A 23,341-nucleotide genomic window follows, 5' to 3' on the forward strand; every position below is an offset into this window, starting at 1 on the left:
CGGTCTGACGACAATTAGACTCTGGGGGTGATGGCCAATATTTGGGGGTTTCCGGTGTAGCCAGCGGACATCCGGGCCAAGACTTCCTCTTCCGTGCGCCGGTCATTGTTTACAGTCCGATTAGCAACTTGAGACGCGAGAATGGAGTCGGAGTCGAGAGACGACGTCTCATATGCAGATATCTGTTTATAGAGATTAGCCGAAATGTCGTCCGGACCTAAAACACCTACAGAAAGTATCGATGTTTGTGTTTTGTGTGGAGAAACGTTCGACTCTCGCGTCTCAAGTTGCTAATCGGACTGTAAACAATGACCGGCGCATGGAAGAGGAAGTCTTGGCCCGGATGTCCGCTGGCTACACCGGAAACCCCCAAATATTGGCCGTCACCCCCAGAGTCTAATCGTCGTCAGACCGATAGACAATGGGTTCAGAGATTGGCCTCCTGATGACTTACAACCTCATCACTGTTCCTTCAGGGGAAATGAAAAGACCTAACAGCAGATTTCTCTGTATCCTCTAAATCCTCTAATAAACGACGAGGCTTTTTCCCAAAAAAATAATAAAAAAGACCAAAATAAATCATTTTCTGTTTCGTTCTGTTCCAAGTGGAAGTCAGTTTATTCGTTCTGATCACAACGTCAAACTCAACCTGTGACAGTTTGTGTGAAGTTACAGCATGTTTAGCTCTCTGTAAGAAGTTAGAAACCTCCCAGCAAACATTTAGACACTGAACAGCTGTTGAAAACCCGCTTAAGGCAGGAAATCAGGGCCTGAATATTAAGAATGGAATGAAAGTTTGTGACACTGAATTTTTACGATACCAAAATATGACGTAATGCGAAATAGTTTTTTTTTTTGTTATTTTTACTCTTCAGGCTAATTTGGGGATGAAACTAATATTTTACATTAAAAAGTTTTAAATTTTACTCACAGAAACCAGTCGTCACCCTGTTTATGGTTTGACCTTTTGTTTTTGTTTTCCCTCCAAAATAAAAAGGGGATTTTTTTCAGTCATATCTGTCTTCATTCAGATTTTGCTCAAAATATCATCATAATATCAAATTGTGAAGCCAGTATTGTGTATCGAACACGACTGTTAGCTGAATTTATTGTTGCATCCCTACTAAATATGTTTCTGATATCAGTTCAAAACAGTTTCCAAGCTGTTTTAATATGATAATTTTTTTTTTTATTTGTTTGTATTGATGTTGAATTTGTTTGTATTGATGTTGAATTTGTTTGTATTGATGTTGGGCCACTTCTTGCTTGTTGCTGTCCATTAAATATTTGCTGGGCAGGTTTAACTGTGCAGCCAAAATACAGATTATATAGAAACATAACATTGGGCCGATCTCTCTAACAATCTCCCTACAGGCTGAACAACAAAGTCTCTAACAAATTCACTTTCCGGTTGCCTATCTGTCAGCGTCAAACTCTTCACCTTTGACCTTTCACCACCCACACCTGCCTGACCTTTCACCTCTCACGCTGACCCCACCCATCTGTCTGTCTGTCCGCCGCCTGTCTAACAGCTGGCTGGGACGTTAAGGATTTGAGCGGACAAGCCGTTGTGCCAGTTTTTCAACTTGGCAAAACGTGGGCCTTTAACTTCTGATTCAAACAATTCCCTGTGGCATGAGGAGAGAGAGAAAGAGAGAGAGGAGGGGAGAGAGAGGGATGGAGGGATGGAGAGGAGGAAGAGACAGAGAAGAGGGGGATTGTGGGTTAGGGACGGCGGCCTCCGCTCCCCTGCCGGCGGCGTTGTGTCCAGCAGGAACCTCTTCACACCGCTGCTGCTGATGTTGTGACGTTAGCGGTGAGTTTTAATTATATTACAAATGAATGTGATAAAGAAAAGATAAATGTTTCTGTCCGGTGAGGCTCGGGGGGCGGAGCGTGGCGCAGGGTCGGGGGTTCGATTCCCACCCAGGCCAAAAAATGTATGCGCTTGTGTTGCGGTTAGGGGCTTTGGGTGGTGGGGGGGGGGGGGGTTATCAGGGACTGGACACTATAGAAAATAATGGCGTGACGTTTCAAATAAGCCACGCCCACAAAGTGCGGTACAAGAGATGTGTGCCGCTCAATTTCTATGGGCAAAACAACTAATCGACATTTTCTGTGGTTGTTTTTTTCTGTGTTCTAATAATTGATGTGAAATGTATTTTAGTTTTTTAGTTGTTAATCGCCCAAAACCTTTTCACAGCTGTCAAACAGCTGCAGGATCATTATAATTTAATCATCTGGAAATCACGAAATGCTAACAAGCTAGCAAGCTAACGGGAGGAATCGTGTTCGCATTTTGAGACTTCGATAAAAAAACCTTCTTAATGATCCTGCTGCTGTTTGAAAATCATGAAAAGGTAACAACTAATTATTTACACCATATACATTTCACATCACTTATTAAAACAGAAAAAACAACCACAGAAAATGATTGATTTATTGGTTGATTTATATATTATTTATTTTTCTCATAGAAATTGAATCAGGTTTCTCACTTTGTAGTCGTGGCCTTTTTGCCGCATCATCGCCATTCTCATCCGTGGAGTTATCACTGAATGAAATGGATGTGATTTCTTTCATACCTCTACCTGCAGCTTAATGGATCTGCTTAGCGGGACTTTGCAGTCTAACCTTCAAGTTCAGCTCAGAGAGAGAGGAGGGATGGGCGGGGCTGAGACCGGCGGGGCTGCTGGGAGTTTCCTGTGTGACCTTTAACCCCCCCCCCCCCCCCCACCACCCTCCCCACCCCACCACCAGGCTCCGGCTGTTGAATGACGCCTGGTGGCCCAAAGACATCTTATCATGCATTCACACCGCCATCAACTGTGAAAAACTAGTTGTCAATTAATTTTCTATGTCCACCAGCAGCCAATCACATACCAGTGTTGTTATACATCCTGAGAGTTGCTACAACACCTCTGGTGCTGCAGCTAACAGCTAGAACAGATTAGCCATCGCACAGTAGCATGGCATTGTGGTTGCCAGCGGTGTGAACACTCTACTACAGTTAAGATCATTTTTGTTCCAGTGTGGCTCAATGTGTAGAGCAAGGCACTAACATTGCCAGGGTCAGGGGTTCAATTCCCACTGGAGCCACCCATGCTAACTATACTGTGCTGTAAGGCCATGATCAGATAGAAGCGCAGCTGTGAGCCTTGCTAGTAACAGAGAGTGCTAGAAGTCAAAGGGTGTAAGGGAGCGTGACATCATTCTGGTTGTTACATTATTCAAAGTTTGACAACAACTAGCTGTCTACCGTATTTCCTCTAATAGTGGCTGGTAGTCAATTAAAAGCCGGGTCTCCGATAATGGCCGGGGCCGTGGTCGACACGAACAAATAAAGGCCGGCCCCAAATACAGGCCGGGGAAAAAAACAAAGGAAAAAACAACGGTGGATACCGGTAAACTCCTGGCGCCTGTTATATAATGTAACTGTAGTGTGTAGTAACGTACAAGTGCCACAAGACGGCTCGGCCGGCGGAAGTCTCTGGAGCATGCCGTCATCGATTACCGTAATTATTGGTAATGCGTTGCAGTAACAAAAAAACAGCTACCTAATGTACCCCAACAGAAGCAGATCAGAAAACAAGGAGGCTTCGTACTAAAATATGAGCAAATATACTTATCAAACAGAGGGAATTAGAAATAAAGGCATGTCTCTAATATAAGCCTGCTTCCAATAAAGGCCTGGTACCCTCTGCAGCTGAGGTAAATAAAGGCCCGGGCCAGTATTAGAGGAAATACAGTAATTAGTGTTAGCTAGCTAGCTTGAAGTAACAAAGGGGATAACGTTCAAAATCACAGTGGACAAGAGAAAGTTAGCGTTTTCTCTGCTTGCTGTTGAAGAGGACGACGAGGAGTCCATTCTAAAACTTTGGATGTGTTTACATGACGTCCTCCAAGGGAGAGCAGAGCAGCCACAGATTCATCATTTCATCTAAGAGCTCCGTCTAAATAGCGCCTGTTTCAAGGACTACTTCTGCTTGACAGTGGAACAGACTGATCGGCTTGTTCAGCTTGTGAAACTGAGGATCGTAACATTAACATAATGCCTGAGACATGTGAGCAGAGCCCTGAAACATGCCATGTCCAAATCACCAGGCTCATAGTTTGGAGGAGACCTGTACTACCTACCAAACCACCAAAAATAACTGAAACAAAGAGGTGCGGGTGCAGGTCCTATGTGATCACGGCCCAGAGCGCCTTGGATAAAAGCATCCATCAAATGGCAGATGTTGCTCCATGGTAAGCCAATGTGCAAAAATGATCTCAGTGTTAAGATGCTTTGGGTGGGGCAGTCTGGTCCAGTCACAGGTTTAGGTCGGGGGAAAACCTCCAGCAGCCAGATTCAGCCACCGGTCGGCTAACTGCCGTCTGCTGCTAGCTGCCTACCTGGACTTCCTCAGAGCCTCTTCGTCTGGGTCTTGCACTGCAGCAGAGAGAGAAAAAACACACAGGAGAAGAGATATTAGTGAGAGTCCCAAGGATAGCCTACTTCAAATAGCATTTACAGAATCCTTTTGTATTATTGCTTTTATCTTACTTAGGTTGCAGTTGGATGGAGTCTACCAAATAACAAAATGTTTGTGCATTTTTGCACTTCAACATCATGCTCATTTCACAAAATTTCAGGAGAGCACGCTCAATACTGTATATTCGCTCATTATTCTGAGCAAAAAACAAAGCTCCATCAGGGAAGCTGAAGCTCTCTGCAGCTCTAGACGAATATTTTGTTGCTGCATATGTGACTAGTTAATAGCAATAAGGATTGTTATGTTGCATGACAAGAATTAGAGGATAACAATTCACTGGTTTGGAAATGTAACTGGACAGCTAGCTGGTGCATGTGCGTAAATATCTATGGGACAGACCAGAAGTTCTTCGAGAGAATTTTGTCCAAAAGTTTAAAGAGTATCTAAACCCCAACTCCAAATAAGTGTAAACCCTGACATCTAATGGTAAAAAGAGAGTACTACAGGTGGTGATGTTACCTGGTACCAAAGACCAGCCAATAGCAGATGGCAATTTCAGTATCATGCTTTTTACCATTATGTCAGGCTTTACACAGGTTTGGGTTTGGTGTTTAGTTACTGTTTAAAACCATTCAAGGGATCGTAAATTCATCAGACACAGAAACAAACACAACAGCAGAGGGAACTTACAGAACTCGGTTCCGGTGATGTGGGCCAGGACCCGGAAGGACTTGGACTGCAGGTTGGTGCCCCGGCGGGCCCAATCAGACAGGTCCGAGTCTTTCTCCGCAGTCTTGAGGACGGCCTGATAGACTGGGGAGGCACTGTCTACAAGACGATCTTTAACTGGGAGAGAACTGCAACCACAGAGACAGGACGACCAATCCCCCCCAGACCCAAGTCAGCACCAAGACACTGGAGTCTCAGTCAGGTCCGGGGGTGACAATGGGGAGCTGAATGGACTTTTATGAGCTTAATGCGGTGACTTTTTGGTAGAAGATGTTAATGTTTTAGCTTTTAGCCTGAAACCTGGAGAGCTAATATGGTTTGAGAATTAAATGATATTCAAACGAGGTTTTTTGAGCTGTCAAAAATCAGATGGGATCTTGAATGAGGTAAAAAACACATTACGAATAATATATTGTGCTGGTAAAAAAACTGATTTGTGAAGTGAATGAATGAAAAGGATGAAGATGGTGGACGCTGCAAAGCTTCAAAGCAGATTATTGCCTTCTTGCGAACAGAAACTACAATGCAAGGCTGTTATTGTAAATGAAAATCTGTTGTTAAATGACCTGCCGGCTACATTAAAATTTTAATACACATGAACTACACCTACCTTTAGTAGCAAAAAGGAGCAACTTGACAAGTACAACGTTTTAGGTGTAAGAGTTAGATTTTTTTGTTGTTTGTTAGATACAGATTGAACAGTTATACCTCTAACAGAAGGAGGAACAGGCTCAGAACATTCAGTTGTCGATCACATCTTGTAACACTGGTAAAAGTACTTTGTTTTCCATCAGATGTGAGATAACATCATAGAGGAAAACCCAACCTCTTCTATTTCATATTGAGTGTCTGACGCTGTTCTGAGGTCAGTAAATGAGAACATGGCAAGTGGAGTGATAGTCAAACGAGAGAGATGATTGGTCAGATGTAGAAAGCGTAATTGGTTGTTCAGTGAAGCTGATCCTCGGTACGATTGGGTGATTCTGTATAGGTCTACATTTCAATTAGAACGGTTACGGTTTATCAGGGAGTAAAAATGGATTTGTCAGCAGCTGTAGATGATGAATGAGTGTGTGGATGTTTGGAGCAATATCATTTTTCCTCGAAGGGGTAAAACAAGCGCAGTTTCTCATGCATACAGTACAAGACGTCTCCCAATGCAATTCGTCTCCAAACGCAATTTTCCAACAGAATGAAAAATTGATTGTTAGTGTAATCCGGCGGCTGCAGGGGAATAATGGAGAAGGAACACAGTTTGTGCCCCATGAATGCCATAACAACACAGAATCCAACACAAGATAAGACGCCATCACTGAATACTGAATTTCCCCCAGGGATCAATAAAATGCAATCTTATCTTATTAATATCTGGCAACCCGGAAGATCAACCAATCTTGCAAAATCAGTAACACATTACATTAAGTGTTAATTAACAAATGTTAACTAAGGAATTTACTAACATGAATTAAACATGATAACATTAACAAAGATTAATGTTAAATGCACATGAACAACTGCATTAAGTAATGTTGTTATACATATTTGTTAATAATGTTAACTAATGGGTTTACTAACATGCATTAAGCATGAACAGTGACTTAACAAAGATGAGTTCATATTAAATGTACAATAAACAACTAAATTAAGTAATGTTGTTATACATATTTGTTAATGCCAATCCATTAAATTGAAATGTGAACTCTTTACTTAAACATATCCTGACATTAACTAAAGTAGTTATTACCTAACATTACATCTTTGTTATGTCACTGTTCATGCTTAATTGTTAGTAAACACATTAGTTAACATTATTAACAAACACGCATAACAACATTAATTAATGCAGTTGTTCATGTGCATTTAACATTAATCTTTGTTAATGCTGTTATTCATGTTTAATTCATGTTAGTAAATGCATAAGTTGTACATTTGTTAATGAACACTTAATGTAAAGTGTTACTGCAAAATCTCTATGGTTCAGAAAGGAAAAAGATACGGACAAGGATGCAAAACCCAGAGTCTCCATTCAGAGTGACAGTAGAGGAGAACGTGCGAGGTAAGGGAGGAAACAGACATGAAGAAGGGGCAGAGGAAATGGAGGTGGCTCTCAGGCTTCACCTCATCGGGGGTTAAAGGTTAAAGGTCGTGCGAGTGTACTTACGCCAGGGGGGAGTCGCCTGCGGGCGCCTCGTCTCTGCTCGCACATTCGGACATTGGAATTGAGAAAACAGGGTGACAGGGCCGCGGCGGGTGGTGGTGGGGTGGCAGGGGGGCGGGGCAAGCGGCGTGGCATGGCATGGCAGACAGTACAGCGAAGGGATTGGTTGGTCGCACAGGAAGTGAGACACAAAAAATTAGGTGTGTGCTATCCACTGTTGTGCTTATTGTTTGTGCATCACTATGTTTTCTGTACTGGCCTTTTAAAACAGAATTTCTGTCAATGGTATCGTATTGTTTTAAGCCTTGAGGCAGTTTTAGGGGCGAGGCAGGGGTGTCCACTGCCCCCCCCCCACTAGTTACCAATTCATGATAGCTGCATTTGAATACATTTTTTCTTGAAATCAATTCAAATTTGTACATTTGTTAACTGTGGTATGTCTTGAAATTTCCATGTGATATCTAGGACGAGGGTTAGAAAGCAATTGTATTGTACATAGTGCGAGTATAGTTGAATAAGAAATATGGGGGTGATTCGGTGGCTCAGTTACTGCTTGGAAACTCAGTCAGTAGATGAAACCTATGGTAGGAACCTAAATAAATACTTACTCCACATAAAAACACAAGAAATGTTCCCTTCAATCATTTACTGGCCAACGCGCAAATAAATGATGAGGCAACTTGCTCTGAAACCAATAAATAATTGAAGGGAACAAGAATCATTTTCCTGTTTTTAGATATTATCCTGACTGAGCGCCCCTTGTATGCTTTTTAAATAGCTGTATTGAAGGGTGGATCGTAATAACTTACTGAACATCACTTAGAGCTTCAGAAAAAGGCATGAACACCTACACAGCTATGTAAACCCACAACAAATCCACTATTGAAACCTGAAAATTAGTCACCGGGATTATACGACCATTATCATGTTCAACACAGCATCGCTCCTCAACCCGTGTTACATCACAGCTTCTCTCTGAGGTTCTTTCCACCGAACCGATTCCAATAACCACCAAGTTCTGACTTTACACAAAGCAGAAGTTCGCTTGAAATACACAAAACTGTTCGGCATTAGGACACAACAAATCTGAGTCTAGTCTAGTCTTCATCCAGAGGAGTCGGCAGCTCTCTACAGCTATGATGCTACAGCACAGTGCCAGACTACAGGAGGACAGAACAGCCAAGAACTGAGCTGGAGACTAGTGTCATGCAGGCCAGGAAGGGATGGAGAGCATAAAGGAGGAGGAGGAGGAGGAAGAGGAGAGAGGAAGACAGGACAGGAGGTAAAAACAAGGAAGAGGAGGGGAAATAGTACACACAAAGGAAGATGAGGAAGAGAAGCACATGAAGGAGAGGGGAGGGAAGGGCGAGTACATGGAGGAGAAGGAAGAAGAGAAGGAGAGAAAGGAAGGAGGAAGGGGAGGAAGAAGAGGGGAGTAGGGGAAGGAAAGGGAGCCGACAGAGGAAGAATGAGGAAGAGGAGAGGAAAGAAGAGTGCAGAGAGAGGAAAAAGAGGAGGATGAAGAAGAGGGGAGGGAAGGATGTGTATATGGAGAAGGATAAGGAGGAGGAAGAGGAGGAGAAAAAGCAGGAGAACACAGGGGAGGAGGAGGAAGGTAGGAAAGTGGAGGTACACAGGAAAGGAGCAAGAGTAAGAAGAGGAGGATGAGTACATAGAGGAGGAGAGGAGAAGGAGGAGGAAGAGGAGGGGAAGCAAGAGTACACAGGGGAACAAGAGGAAGAAGAGAAAATGGAGGGAAGGACGAGTACACAGAGATGGAAGAAGAGGAGGAAGAGGAGGAGGGAAAGTACGAGTACATAGGGGAGGAGGAAGAGGAGGAACAGGGGGACAAAAAGTGGGAGTATACAGGAATGAGGAAGAGGAGGAAGAAGAGGAGGGAAGGACAAGTACACAGAGGAGGAGGAGGTAAAGGAGAGGAGGAAGAGGATTGAAAGCAGGTGTACAGAGGAGGAAGAAGGGGAGGAGGAAGAGGAGAAAGAGGAGTGAAGGATGAGTACATAGAGGAGGAGGAAGAGGAGGTGGGGAAGGAGAGGAGGACTACAGAAGAGGAGTAGGGAAAGCAGGAGTACAGAGGAGGATGAAGAGGAAGAGGAGGGGAGGAGGACAAAAGGCGGGAGTACACAGGAAAGGAGGAATAGGAAGAAGAGAAAGTGGAGGGAAGGACGGGTGCACAGAGGAGGAAGAGGAGGTGGAAAGCAGGATTACACAGGAAAGGAGGAAGAGGGGGAGGAAGAAGAGGAGGGAAATCAGGAGCAAAGGGGAGGTTGAAGAGGAGGGGAGGAGGTGGAGGAAGAGGAGGACAGAAACCAGTAGTACACAGGGGAGGAGGAGAAAGAGGAAAAGAAGGGGGAGGGAAATGAGGAGTACAGAAGAGGAAGAGGAGGAGAAAAAGCAGGAGTACACAGAGGAGGAAGAGGAGGAAGAAGAGGAGGAGGAAGAGGAGGATTGACAGCAGGAGTACAGAGGAGGAGGAAGAGGAGCAGGAGGAGGAAGAGGAGGAGAAAAAGCAGGAGTACACAGAGGAAGAGGAGGAGGAAGAAGAAGAGGAGGAAGAAGAAGAGGAGGATGAAGAGGAGGATCGAAAGCAGCAGTACAGAGGAGCAGGAAGAGGAGAAAGAGGAGCAGGAGGAGGAAGAGGAGGAGAAAAAGCAGGAGTACACAGAGGAAGAGGAGGAGGAAGAAGAAGAGGAGGATGAAGAGGAGGATCGAAAGCAGCAGTACAGAGGAGGAGGAAGAGGAGAAAGAGGAGGAGAAAAAGCAGGCGTACACAGGGGAAGAGGAGGAGGAGGAGAATTGAAAACAGAAGCACAGAGGAGGAGGAAGAGGAGAACAGGAGGAGGTGGAGGAAGAGGAAGAGAAAAAGAGTACAAAGGGGAAGAAGAGGAGGAGGAGGATGTGTAGGAAGAGGAGACAGAAAGCAGGGGAAGAGGAGGGAAGGATGAGTACACAGGAAGTGGAGGAGGAGGAGGAAGAGGAGGAGAAAAAGCAGTACACAGAGGAGGAAGAGGAGGAAGAAGAGGAGGAGGAAGGGGAGGATTGACAGCAGGAGTACAGAGAAGGAGGAAGAGGAGAAAGAGGAGCAGGAGGAGGAAGAGGAGGATAAAAAGCAGGAGTATACAGAGGAAGAGGAGGAGGAAGAAGAGGAGGATGAAGAGGAGGATCGAAAGCAGCAGTACAGAGGAGGAGGAAGAGGAGAAAGAGGAGTACACAGGGGGAGAAGAGGAGGAGGTGTAGGAAGAGGAGACAGAAAGCAGGGGAACAGGAGAAAAAGCAGGAGTACACAGAGGAAGAGGAGGAGAAGGAGGAGGAGGAGGAGAAAAAGCAGGAGTACACAGAGGAAGAGGAGTGCCTGGAGGTGAGGAGAGGGGCGGGGCCGGGGGGCGGAGCTCTTACCCGGCATCATGCCCCTTGGCCTGGGACTGGCCCGCGATGGCGTCCATGATGGCGTCCTGGGAGTACATGCTGATGGGCGTGTTGTACTGGGCGTGGATGATGGTGGCCTTCCCCCCCGGCCCCTTCACCTCGATGGGCTTGTGGGTGGAGAGGGCGGAGTCCTTCAGCACGCCGGGGTTGAAGCTGGGGATGTACTCGGTGCTGCGGGCGGCGTGGAGGAGAGCGAGGGGGAGGAAGAGAGGAAGAGGGGAAGAGGGGAAGAGGTGTGTGATGTGGAGAAGAGGATGGAGGGATGTGAGGAGAGGTGGAGGGAGGTAAAGGAGAAAGTGATAATGTGAGGAGGAGCTGTGGTGGTTTTGGGGTTTTGTGTTAATAAAGAGAAACCATGCAGACATGCTTTCTGCTTCATCGTCTGGACCGATACAGCTGTCTGATACTGACTTTTGCACTGAAACTATCATAGTAAATGACTGAAAAACTCCATATGCTGGGTAAGAAAAAGGACTAGCCTGGTTCCAGACTCCTGAATCGAGTTTCCCTCGTCAACGGCTTGTTCTCGCTCGGAGAAACAATCGAGCCAATAGAGAGCCTAAGCCCCTCCCCTTCCGTTGGACCACCATGGGACCTTATTTCGGAAAAAATATGTACGAAATAATTGTTTGATCCCGTTTGAGTTGTGCCATGAATTACACATATGATGTTTTGTCAATTTAAAAGATAATGCTGCAAGTGAAGAAAGTGTCAGTTTGTGGTAAAACAGTAAAGTAAAGTTTAGTTTAGTGTTTCAGGCTCAGTGAACTACATCTCTGTCTCACCGACACCAACATGAAGGAAACATAGGAAACACACAGCATGGCGTTAACGTTAGCCCCCACTGTACTGAAACTATCCTGAAGCAGTTTAAATCCGTTCTTCCTGTCTACCTTCCAGGTTGTGTATAATACTCCTGCTGTCTGAGAGGGACTGAGCTTCAGGCTCTGGGAGCTTGTGGAGAGAGAAAGTTATGATGTCACTTACGCCACTTTTGGGTGTGTCGTCTTTCTAATTATGTATTTTCACAGTCTGATACTTCAACTGTTTTACCACAAACTGCCACTTTCTTCACTTGCAAAATGATCTTTTAAATTGACAAAACATCATATTTGTAATTCATGGCACAATTCAAACGGGATCAAGCAATTATTTGTCTCTCGCCGTTGACTACCGGACGTATTTTGTCCGAAATAAGATCCCATGGTGGTCCACCGGAAGGGGAGGGGCTTAGGCTGTCTATCAGCGCCTTTGTGGGCGGGACTAAAGTTTGAAATGTTCATGCAACGGCTTTTCATCGGCGTTTCATCAGTGTGACGGTCACTAGTGATTGGTTTGGGGAAAATCAATCCTCCCACACAGAAAACGGCTAACAGGGAGTGGAACCAGACGGACATTCAGTCTGAATATCAGGCTAAAAATGTAGATGGGACACTAAAACTCTCAGAGGAAGCCCGGATAATGTTTTCGGTGGGTCTTAAAGACAGGGTGAGGCAGGTTTCACTGCAGGATTTACAGACTGACACTCCTGAAGCTGTTGGGCGACATTGATATCGGCCTGATATATCGGTCTAATCCGACTTCAGAGACCCTCAAGCAGACACACACCAGGCCAGAAACGTCCCTCTCATGAGATTTTGTCCCAGAGATTTCTGTTGTTAAATCTGATTTAAGTTAGAAATTACTCAGCAGACTTTACTGTCAATGGGGAGAATAAAACCAGTGATTCAAACAGCCTTTCCTATACATTCCCTCAGCTCAGTTTTCTGGGGGCCCTCTGGGGACCCCGGACCCTACCTTGGAAAACACCGCAGTAGCAGCCTGTAGCTCAGTCACATATCTGCTCTGGACTCAGGTTACCTCAGATTTACACAGCAGACGTGCCGAGCTAAAACCAGGTTACCCGGCTCGATCCAAATTAAGCTCCCAGATGCTCAGCGCCCAGTTTGACTTTCTGCTGTAGGTCAGGATGCATTACTGCTAATCTGAGCAGCAGATTGTGTTCTGTAAACGAGTCCACATTGGGATTTTGTGATAAATTATCAGCCCTGGGTCAAAAAGAGCTCGCAAATAATTCTTAGCATTTGTTTTGTCCTGTATGGAGTAGCAGGTGATAGATGATAGATACTTTTATTAATCCCGGAGGAAATTTAGGCAGCCAGTATCTTAAATACGGCACACAGTTAAATGCACACAATAAAAATTGACCTGTATAAAGTAACTGCACTGTGCATAAACATAAGATACTAAAAACTTTAAACTACTTTAAACTACAAGGTCCTGTACATATGGAGATTGTTCAGGCAGTAGATAAATAAATAAAGGTGGGTGGGGTTTACTGCATCAGGACAGCTCAGATAGAGGCAGCGAAGTTGTCAATTTCAAAAAAGTATATTAAATTAACATTAAAATATTTGGTAACACTTTATAATAACCATCATTAATATATGGTAAATTGATAGTTAATTGAACTTTAGTTAATAGTTATTTTACTGTTAACAAACAATGAAATGATCATTAATAATGTTTGTTTGTGTAATATAAAATCATTTGTTTATAAATTATATATTGCATCATAGCTTTTTACCCTTTTTACCGTCTCTTATCAGCTATGATACAATATATAATTTATAAACAAATGATTTTATATTACACAAACTAATGATAAAATAACATAAATTATAGCATTACTAATAATTAGTAAACATTATTAATGATCATTTCATTGTTTGTTAACAGTAAAATAACTATTAACTAAAGTTTAATTAACTATCAATTTACCATTTATTAATGATGGTTATTATAAAGTGTTACCAAATATTTTCCTGTGATTGTCTGAACTTTCTGCTGCTCATATTGTCCGATGTGGCAAACCCCACCCATCCGCACCTATAAGAAGACTGAAACAAATTAGGAAAGGTCTTTGCAAATTCTAGGCCAAGATTTGCAAATTATACAGTTCGTCACAAAGTGAATCTCTCTGTGTAGCATCTATCTTCTATCCAGAGCGCAGACGACTGGGGGAAACAGTTCATATTTTTTTTTATCTTCATCTCGCAACAAGCAGCAGAACACAGCGGAACCTAAACATCCTGTCAGCGGTGATAAGTTCGATCGTATCTGTTTCAGTCCATCATGCTCCATACATCCTACATGCTTCCACCATGAAATGTCACAGGAGCTCGACTCGATGGGAAACTTAGGAAACGTGTCAAACAGTGACCTTTATGTTGGGAACAGAAATGCCAAGAGACACACATGATTATATCACACTGTGGTCCTGCAGCTCAGTGGATTGAGCTTTTATATCACTTTTTATTAGTGTTTATTCTGACAGGTTTTAGGGTGATATTCCCTGCAGCTCTACGGATTCAATGTATGTACTAATTAAACTGTAAGACGTTTTTTTTTTTATAATGATGAAGTGAGTTCCTGTCTGAGGAGGCATGCTGAGCCAATCGACACGGAAAACAAAGAACAAAAGCAAGAAAATCTCTCTAAATTCCTGGGGGGGATTTTGATCGCTAATTAGCTCCCGGCTACTTAATTAGCCGGAGAGCCGGTTTCCTCTCTGAAGCAGCGGCCGGCCTCGGCTCACAGTGATGAGCTGAACAGCAACACAACACTGCTGTTCAGACTGAAGCACACAGCAAACCACAGAGAGGAACATCCACTCACTTGCAATAAATCTCCATCTTAACAAGTCATTTAGTCTGTTGCTGAGTCCTAAAATTGTAATTTGTGAAAAAATCTGCCAATGGGGTTCGATAATTTCATTGTTTCCAATGCAATTGCAAAATTGTTGTACTAAGTTTACCTTTTTTTTTCCTCCTTCCTCCTATTTAATTTTTTTTTTTAGTTATGTTACCACTAAATGTGTGTTTTATGGTATCTTGTTGTACTCAGTTTACCTTTTTTTTTCTCCTTCCTCCTTTTTTCTTTTTTTACCTTGTGCTCTATTGTATCTTGCTGTACTCGGTTTCCCTTCTTTTTACCTCACTGTTTTAATCTTTTATTCTCACAAAAGCCCTTCTAGGGACGGGTGTTGCAAATTAGCATCCGCTATAAACACTATGATACTTGCATCAGATAGCTGTTCTCAGTTTGTCTATGTATATTGTATCTGTCCCTATCAAATAAACCATAAATAAATACGTAAATTAATAAATTAATAAATACATAAATCACCTTGTTTCAAGAATTTAGTAGAATCAAGAGTCATTTTCTTGACAGCAGTGCAGTGATCTGCTTTATTCTGACTGGTTTCAACAGACTGACACTAATTTCTAGAAAACTCCTGAAACAAGTGAAGCTGCATTGGAAACCAGTGGAGTTATCTTTCCTTACCTCAGAATTTTTGAAGGCTGAATATGAGATTAAATGACTTGTTAAGATGGATGTTTTTTTGCAGTGTACAGGAGGAGGAATGAATAATCGACTCCCTGAAGAGTCGTGTGTGTGGATATTTTAGTCCACAAGTGCAAAAACTCAACCAAACAACAGCTTGGCATCAGACCTGGCATTTGCAAATGCTTACTAGTGTTTGTTTTAACCTACTTGGAGTGCCAGATGGGTGGGGCTTTCCACGTAAGACAATACAAAGAGTACCAGAAGGTTAAGCCATTTGAAAGCAAACCTCTCTCTGATTGACAGCTTAGATAATACGATCTAAATTGTCCCTAAGCTCCACCCATCTGGTACTTTCTGAAGGTTAAGACAAACGCTAAAAATTCAGCAGCAAATACCGTTTAACCCATACTCTAAAAAGTGCGAGGGCTTCGAGGGAACTTAAGGGATTCCTCACACTGCAACTACTGGGGATCCCAAGAAGTTTCCCTGAGGAACCCCATCATCAAGAGTTCATGAAGGTTCCAGGAACTTTTAACATATGGGGGTTCTTCAAGGAACCTTTTAGGGATTTATCATTTTTAATGAGGAACCCGAAGGTCCTCATTGCCTTCTTTTGAATCTTAGAGGAACCACAGATGAACTCCTGGTTTTTTTAGAGTGCAGGTCTGCTTGTGACAAAATCAATCACAGGCTTTCATTTGATTTGTTGGAGCGTAACCGGACTAAAACACACACAACACAACCGTTAAAGGTGCTACGTGTATCATTTTAATTTCAGTAAATCATCACCACATTAGTATAATTACCGTAAACAAACCAGACCCTCAGTGGTCAGCCTGTCAGCCTCTACCAGCCTCTACTCTGCATCCTCCATTGTTTCTCCACCTGGTGGATCTGGAGGGAAATCTGCTGGATCGCTTTACGGCACAAAACAGGAAGAGGTTCTGTTCTTCCAGAGCAAACGGAGCTAAAGCTGAAAGAGTTTCTGGCAGCAGATGGTGGAAGGAGGGAAAGGAAGATGGAGAAATCACTTCCAACATGTTGATCCTCTTCAGGGAGGGGGAGGGGGAGGGAAGCAACGGGGCTGATGGGAAATGTAGTCTTAATTTGGAGAAACACTAGCACTAACAATACTACTGGAGTGAGATAGAGGAGAGCGATCATTTCCAACATGGACTCATTTGTTTTACGCTAATTATACCAAGTTATCAATTAATTTGAAAATGATATATTGATGTTTAAAATGAAACACGTAGCACCTTTAAGAAATGGCATTTCAGCATCACTGCATCCCACACAGGAAACACATTCTGTCATGAATCACCTTCTGCATCGACTCATGCGTTTAAATGACACAATAGACAACAAAAACGCATTGAACAGGAGAGGATACTAACTTGGCAGGAGTGTTGGTGATAACCTTGGTCCACCGAGGGGGAGGAGGGGAGGGAAAGAGCGCGTGGGAGAGAGAGAGAGAGAGAGAGAGAAAGAGAGAGAGAGAGAGGATTGAGGGGAGGAAAGAAAAGAGAAATTCATTAATATCACATTCCAGGCGCTGTGTGTTGGCGGCTGAAGGCCAGGAGACGAGCTGCGTTTATATAAGCAGAGTGTCATCAACCAGGCTCAACAATGGGAGAAGAAGAAGAAGAAGAAGAAGGTCAGAGGAGGATGGAGGTAAAGATGGACTCTGTTTACCTCCCATAACCCATCCTGAAAAACACACAGCTGCAGCCGGGTCAAGGCTTTCTGTGCAAGAAGAGATTCTTCATCACAACAGATTATTACCTGGTTACAGAAAGACTTAAATCTCTCTGTAGCTCTGGTAGAGTCTTGGGTCGTGTCTCTTCCTCCATGATAAAACCCCAAAATCAGTGATTCTGTGATCTGTTGCTCCGGTAGAAGAGACTGGAAAATTGTGTTTTTTTTCTCTCTTCATTCACTGCCATTGTCTGGAGGAACAGTCTGAAAATCACTTCTAGCACATAAAGGAACGCCGACAAAGCAGATTCTGACTATATAGAAAAAACAAGTCCTGCTGCTGAATTGTTTTGAAGTGAATCTCTTTCTTTATGTTTATCAAACCTTTCAGTTTGAACAAGTGGAACACCGAAATCCGGTCGGAGGAAACTTATGATGATGGAACGGAGAAAATAATATGTTTACTAATAATTGTAAAAGTGAGAGACTCGTTTTTCTATTTATCGCTGCTGATGCTAACTACCCAGTTCTTCTTCTTCTGTTGATTCCAAACAAACTGGAAACGTGGCAAAGAAATATTTCCCAGGAAAGAGCTACCAGACACCGACAGTGGAGAAGCTTCATGAACTGGATACAGGTTGGATCAGTTGAGTTAGAGCAGAGAGAGAGGAGCAGACAGTTGTTCTCCTGAGGTAAAGGGAATACTCCAGTGGGTTGTAATGCTTCCTTCTGAAATTCAGTCGAAATAAATTTGACTTGATTTGAATTTGAATACAAATTTCTATTTTATTTTATATTTAAAGCTGCACTAAGCGATTTTCCGACCACTAGAGGGTGACAGAAGCCGCTGGAGCAGCCTTCCAGCCTTCCATTTTATGGTTTTAGTATTTATACTTATTTTATTTATTATCATTATTATTTTCTTTTCTATTTTGTTTTGTCAACATTTCACTGTTGATCATTATTATTTATTTTATTCTATTTTATTTTATTAACATTTTACTGTTTTACTATAATCAATTTATTTTGTGTAGTATTTCATAATTTTATTTTTGTTGTTATTTTTATTGCTTGTATTATCTTTTATCATTTATCTTTTATTATCTTAACTACCCATCTTTTATTGTTGTCTTATTCAATTAACTTTTTTGGGGGGGTTTTGGTTGTTTTGCATTAGTCTCTAAATCCATTTTTAACATCCTATGTTTTGTCAATCGCTTGTAAAGCACTTTGAATTGCATTTGACTTGTTTGAAAGGTGCTATATAAATAAAGTTTGATTGATTGATTGATTGAGAAACTGCAACACATTTGTAAATAAACCACAGCAAAACTACTGGGCTACGGAAGCCCCTAAGGACAAACCGTGCATAAAGGCTAACAGCTGAGCTAAACGTACCTATGGAGAAGTCTCACCGGTCCCATGGGTAAGTGAAGAGGGAGGTAGCAAGTTTACTAGTTTATCAAGTTTACTCGCTTGCTGCTGTGTGGCTTGTTGACATCATCACGTCTCGTGGAAATCTCCACACAGCACATGTTAGCTTCAGGACCGCTTACAGCAGTGGTTCTCAAACTTTTTCACGTCAAGGACCCCTAAACTGACACAAATTAGACCACGGACCCCCATTGGATAAGATTTTGTCCCATGGTCCCCCATCTGATAAGACTTTTGCTTTCAGATGCTTTATTACAGAAAGTGTATGAAACCCATGACCAAAATGCATTATAGTGGAATTATAGTGAAAATACATTATTCCCCTTTTTGCTGGGGACCCCCTGTAACCCCCTCAAGGACCCCTGGGGGTCCCCGGACCCCACTTTGAGAACCACTGGCTTACAGAGTCTGAAATTGCTTATTGCAGCTTTAAACTGACATTTGATTGGATTTGATAGTGGGTTAGGGTTAAATAAATCGTCTTAGGTGAGAGAAACAGTACTGCAGAGCTGAACGTTCAGAGGTAAGACCAGGGCAGCTGGGCAGAGTGTGTGTGTGTGTGTGTGTGTGTGTGTGTGTGTGTGTGTGTGTGTGGATCCAGAAGGTTCCCTGGCCTTTTAAAGCGGCCAGAGGGAACAGGTGTTTGGCCTCTACAGTGACACAGTAACCGAATCACTGTGAACCCAGACTGAGGGAAACACCAGAGGCGTGTGTGTGTGTGTGTGTGTGTGTGTGTGTGTGTGTGTGTGTGTGTGTGTGTGTGTGTGTGTGGCTTCTGTTGCATGCACACACAGCTATGATTATGAACAGTTATGGTAACAGTAATATACCGGAGGGCTCCCCACTCGCTCCGGACTGCCAGAATCCTGGAATTGTGAAAGTGGAAGTGTGTATTTTGATATGGTTATATAATTGTGTGTGTGTGTGTGTGTGTGTGTGTGTGTGTGTGTGTGAAGTGTCGCCCCCCCCCCACTCTAAGCCCTGAGGAACGCCTAATCCTCCTCTAATTCAGTTCAGGAGCCGTGCATCATCACTGCTGTCATGTGGAAACCTCCTAATTCCAATTTTGGTGCTTTGCATGTTTTAAAGGGGCAATAAGCAACGTTTTTACTGCCTCATATCACAAACAGACCATAATATATCTGTGGGGTTGATAGTGTTGTTGATCAATACCAGTGACTCATTGATTACTTTGCCAGCTGCTGAGATTTCTGGCTTTCAAAAAAAATCACTTTCTGTTTAAGAACAAAAACTGGCCACCGACGGGAGTTTCACGACACACTGAATGTTCTGAGATTTCCTCCTTTTCTCCTTCTGTTCGGGGTCAAAGGTCAGCAGAGCAGAGCAGAGCAGAGCAGAGGTTTATGGGAGCTGAAGAAGTGGAGCCTCTGACCTGGACAACCTGATCTCACACAAATACGTGAAATGAACTCGACTTGTTAACACCAAACTGGATGGCCGATGAGTTTGACTTCAATGATGGAGAGCGGATTTTGATTTCCCAGCTTGCAGGAAGGAAATTTCTAACACTAATTTTTAGTGAAAGATATTCTTATTTCACCAGAACCAAACCCTTTCCCAAACCTTAACCAAGTTATTTTAGTTTCCTAAACTGAACCGTTAGCCTTTAGCTGAAAATGTCCAATTCATGTTTTTGTCACAGAATCCAGATCATGGTGGAGGAACGTCATTTTCATATAATTCCTGTCCACAGCAGGTGAATCTGAGTTTCAGAGTTTCTGCTCATTTCACGACTTTTTGTGAGATCATGCCGATCCGGACTCAGGTTCCGGCTCTACGTACCCCCCCGGCCGGCCGGCCTGGATCAGAGCCGCCTCCCTCAGAGTTTCCTCTGAGTACAGACCGATGGGAGAGTTGTACTGCCGGCTCTGACCCCGCCTCTTCCCGGGAGAACCCGCCTCCGCCTCCTCCTTCGCCTCCGGGGGAGCGGAGGAGGCGCTGCGGGCCGACAGGCGGCCGTTCAGCTGGACCGACTCTCCCTTCAGACGGAGGAGGGAGGGGCGGGGCGGGGCAGGGCGGGGCGGGGCGGGGGAGGAGACGGGGGGGAGGGCAGAGAAACTATCAATATCTGATCAATATGTTTTATACACCGGTGGTTCTCAACCATTTTTGCCTTGTGAAGCGATGCCTCCTCGCCCCCCATCAGGCTGCAGAGGAGAACAGTTCAACCAGAGAAGGATTTTCCATTTTCTGCTTGTTTCATGTGATATCTATCAGTATTTCACAGCAAAAAAAAAAAAAAAAGAGATTTTAGAGAGAAATTAGACAAAACATGAGACATGATAATAAATCTGTATAGGTATCTCCAGTCAAATATGTTTCCTAACCTGCAGAAACCTCGTACTGTGGGTCCAGTTCCTAATTTAACAGATTCTGGACTTTGACCAGGAGAATGTGTTTTATCAATGCTAGGATGGAGCTAAGTCATTGTAAAATATTAAAAAGACATGGAGTTCAATAGAAAAAATGAAACAGTTAAGTCTGTCTGTTAAGTCAATTACCGGGTGTTTTAAATTTTAGAATTGACTTCCTTCAGCTGTCAGATGTCCCTCCATGACTTCTCCTGTATCCACTTTCTGTACAAAACCCAGTGGTGGAAGATTTTCAAAATCACGCCAGTAAATATATTTAATGTTTAGTTCAGTTGGTGGCTTGTAGCCCTTCTGTTAAAAAATGTTCTGGCATTTCTGCCAAAATATTTTTTATCTTTTAGCAGAAATGCCAGAAAATCCCACATGTCGCTGTTGTCAGGTGAAAACCTCTTATCTCCAGAATGTCAACTCTTCAGGAACTGAGATATTGATCGTTTTAGCTTGATGACAAAACATTTTCCAGTTTCTCCACTGGGGTTTGAAAGGTTTTCCTGAGCACAAAGGTCACAGAGGAGCGTGTGATCCTTCAATTTAAGTTGAAGCACGAGATTTTCAACAACAACATATAAAATAATATACAGATTTATGTCTATAGATTAATTTCAGTCATCTGGGAAGTAAGATGTCCAAAAAAAAAAAAATCATGAATCCATGAATAAATCTGAGTTCAGTGGATTTTGTTTTTATTTTTTATTTTTTACATTTTTGGAAAATATTCAGATTTATTGTGTGGATGTTTTGTGGATATCTCTTACTGCATTTTTTTTTTTTTAAAACGATTCCTGAAAAAAATAGAGCAGTGCAGGGAACTGTGGGTAATATTTTTTATCATGGGCGTGTCTTTCCTCCTGCGGCCAGCGGGGGGCGGCGGCACGTCGGGTCGATCCAGCATGACTGAAACATAATGCCACTCTCTCTACAGACAGAGTGTGGGATTCAGAGGAGGAGGCTGGGTCGTGGGGGTCGGGGGGGCTGGGGTTAGACCTAAAACCTGGGCAGCAAATCACACTATGGGACAGACTGAGGGACAGACTAAGGGACAGACTGTGGGACAGACTGAGGGACAGACTGTGAGACAGACTAAGGGACAGACTGTGGGACAAACTGTGGGACACTTTGTGGGACAGACTGAGGGACAGACTGTGGCACAGACTGTGGGACAGACTGAGGGACAGACTGTGGGACAGACTGTGGGACAGACTGTGGGACAGACTGAGGGACAGACTGTGTGACAGACTGAGGGACAGACTGTGGGACACTTTGTGGGACAGACTGTGGGACACTTTGTGGGACAGACTGTGAGACAGACTAAGGGACAGACTGTGGGACACTTTGTGGGACAGACTGTGGGACACTTTGTGGGACAGACTGTGAGACAGACTAAGGGACAGACTGTGGGACAGACTGAGGGACAGACTGTGGGACAGACTGTGAGACAGACTAAGGGACAGACTGTGGGACAGACTGAGGGACAGACTGTGGGACACTTTGTGGGACAGACTGTGGGACACTTTGTGGGACAGACTGTGAGACAGACTAAGGGACAGACTGTGGGACAGACTGAGGGACAGACTGTGGGACAGACTGTGAGACAGACTAAGGGACAGACTGTGGGACAGACTGAGGGACAGACTGTGGGACAGACTGTGAGACAGACTAAGGGACAGACTGTGGGACACTTTGTGGGACAGACTGTGGGACACTTTGTGGGACAGACTGTGAGACAGACTAAGGGACAGACTGTGGGACAGACTGAGGGACAGACTGTGGGACAGACTGTGAGACAGACTAAGGGACAGACTGTGGGACAGACTGAGGGACAGACTGTGGGACAGACTGTGAGACAGACTAAGGGACAGACTGTGGGACACTTTGTGGGACAGACTGTGGGACAAACTGTGGGACACTTTGTGGGACAGACTGTGAGACAAACTGTGGGACACTTTGTGGGACAGACTGTGGGACAAACTGTGGGACACTTTGTGGGACAGACTGTGAGACAGACTAAGGGACAGACTGTGGGACACTTTGTGGGACAGACTGTGGGACACTTTGTGGGACAGACTGTGAGACAGACTAAGGGACAGACTGTGGGACAGACTGAGGGACAGACTGTGGGACAGACTGTGAGACAGACTAAGGGACAGACTGTGGGACAGACTGAGGGACAGACTGTGGGACAGACTGTGAGACAGACTAAGGGACAGACTGTGGGACACTTTGTGGGACAGACTGTGGGACAAACTGTGGGACACTTTGTGGGACAGACTGTGAGACAAACTGTGGGACACTTTGTGGGACAGACTGTGGGACAAACTGTGGGACACTTTGTGGGACAGACTGTGAGACAGACTAAGGGACAGACTGAGGGACAGACTGTGAGACAGACTAAGGGACAGACTGAGGGACAGACTGTGGGACAGACTGTGAGACAGACTAAGGGACAGACTGTGAGACAGACTAAGGGACAGACTGTGGGACAGACTGTGAGACAGACTAAGGGACAGACTGTGGGACACTTTGTGGGACAGACTGAGGGACAGACTGAGAGACGGACTGAATTATGTCAGATTTGGACTTCCATACTTTACTTCTATCCATAAACTAAAACAAATGCTGTCATCCTGTTTTCCACAAGTTTTCTGTGATGTTTTCATGAT

General features: G+C 43.8%; 1 protein-coding gene across 2 annotated transcripts in view; it reads right to left on the minus strand.

Annotated features, from left to right (window-relative positions):
• Positions 1–1,212: 1,212 nt before the first annotated feature.
• LOC139666957 (LIM domain-binding protein 3-like) overlaps positions 1,213–23,341 on the minus strand; it is a 35,645-nt gene continuing 13,516 nt past the window's right edge. Inside the window, exons 3-8 of one of the 2 annotated variants that reach the window (XM_071546313.1) lie at positions 16,554–16,576; positions 10,777–10,977; positions 7,366–7,398; positions 5,166–5,332; positions 4,396–4,432; positions 1,213–1,628 (exon numbers count right to left, since the gene is read on the minus strand). In XM_071546313.1, the coding sequence (XP_071402414.1) occupies positions 1,526–1,628; positions 4,396–4,432; positions 5,166–5,332; positions 7,366–7,398; positions 10,777–10,977; positions 16,554–16,576 (564 nt within the window). In that variant the 3' untranslated portion in view covers positions 1,213–1,525. The remainder of the gene's footprint in view (positions 1,629–4,395; positions 4,433–5,165; positions 5,333–7,365; positions 7,399–10,776; positions 10,978–16,553; positions 16,577–23,341) is intronic. The other variant, XM_071546314.1, reaches the window with a different exon arrangement.

Source organism: Centroberyx affinis, unplaced genomic scaffold (genome assembly GCF_046629955.1).
Source record: "Centroberyx affinis isolate AG114_WGS23_722 - 3 ecotype Tasmania unplaced genomic scaffold, CSIRO-AGI_Caff_v1 ptg005210l_1, whole genome shotgun sequence".
Taxonomy (NCBI): Eukaryota; Metazoa; Chordata; class Actinopteri; order Beryciformes; family Berycidae; genus Centroberyx; species Centroberyx affinis.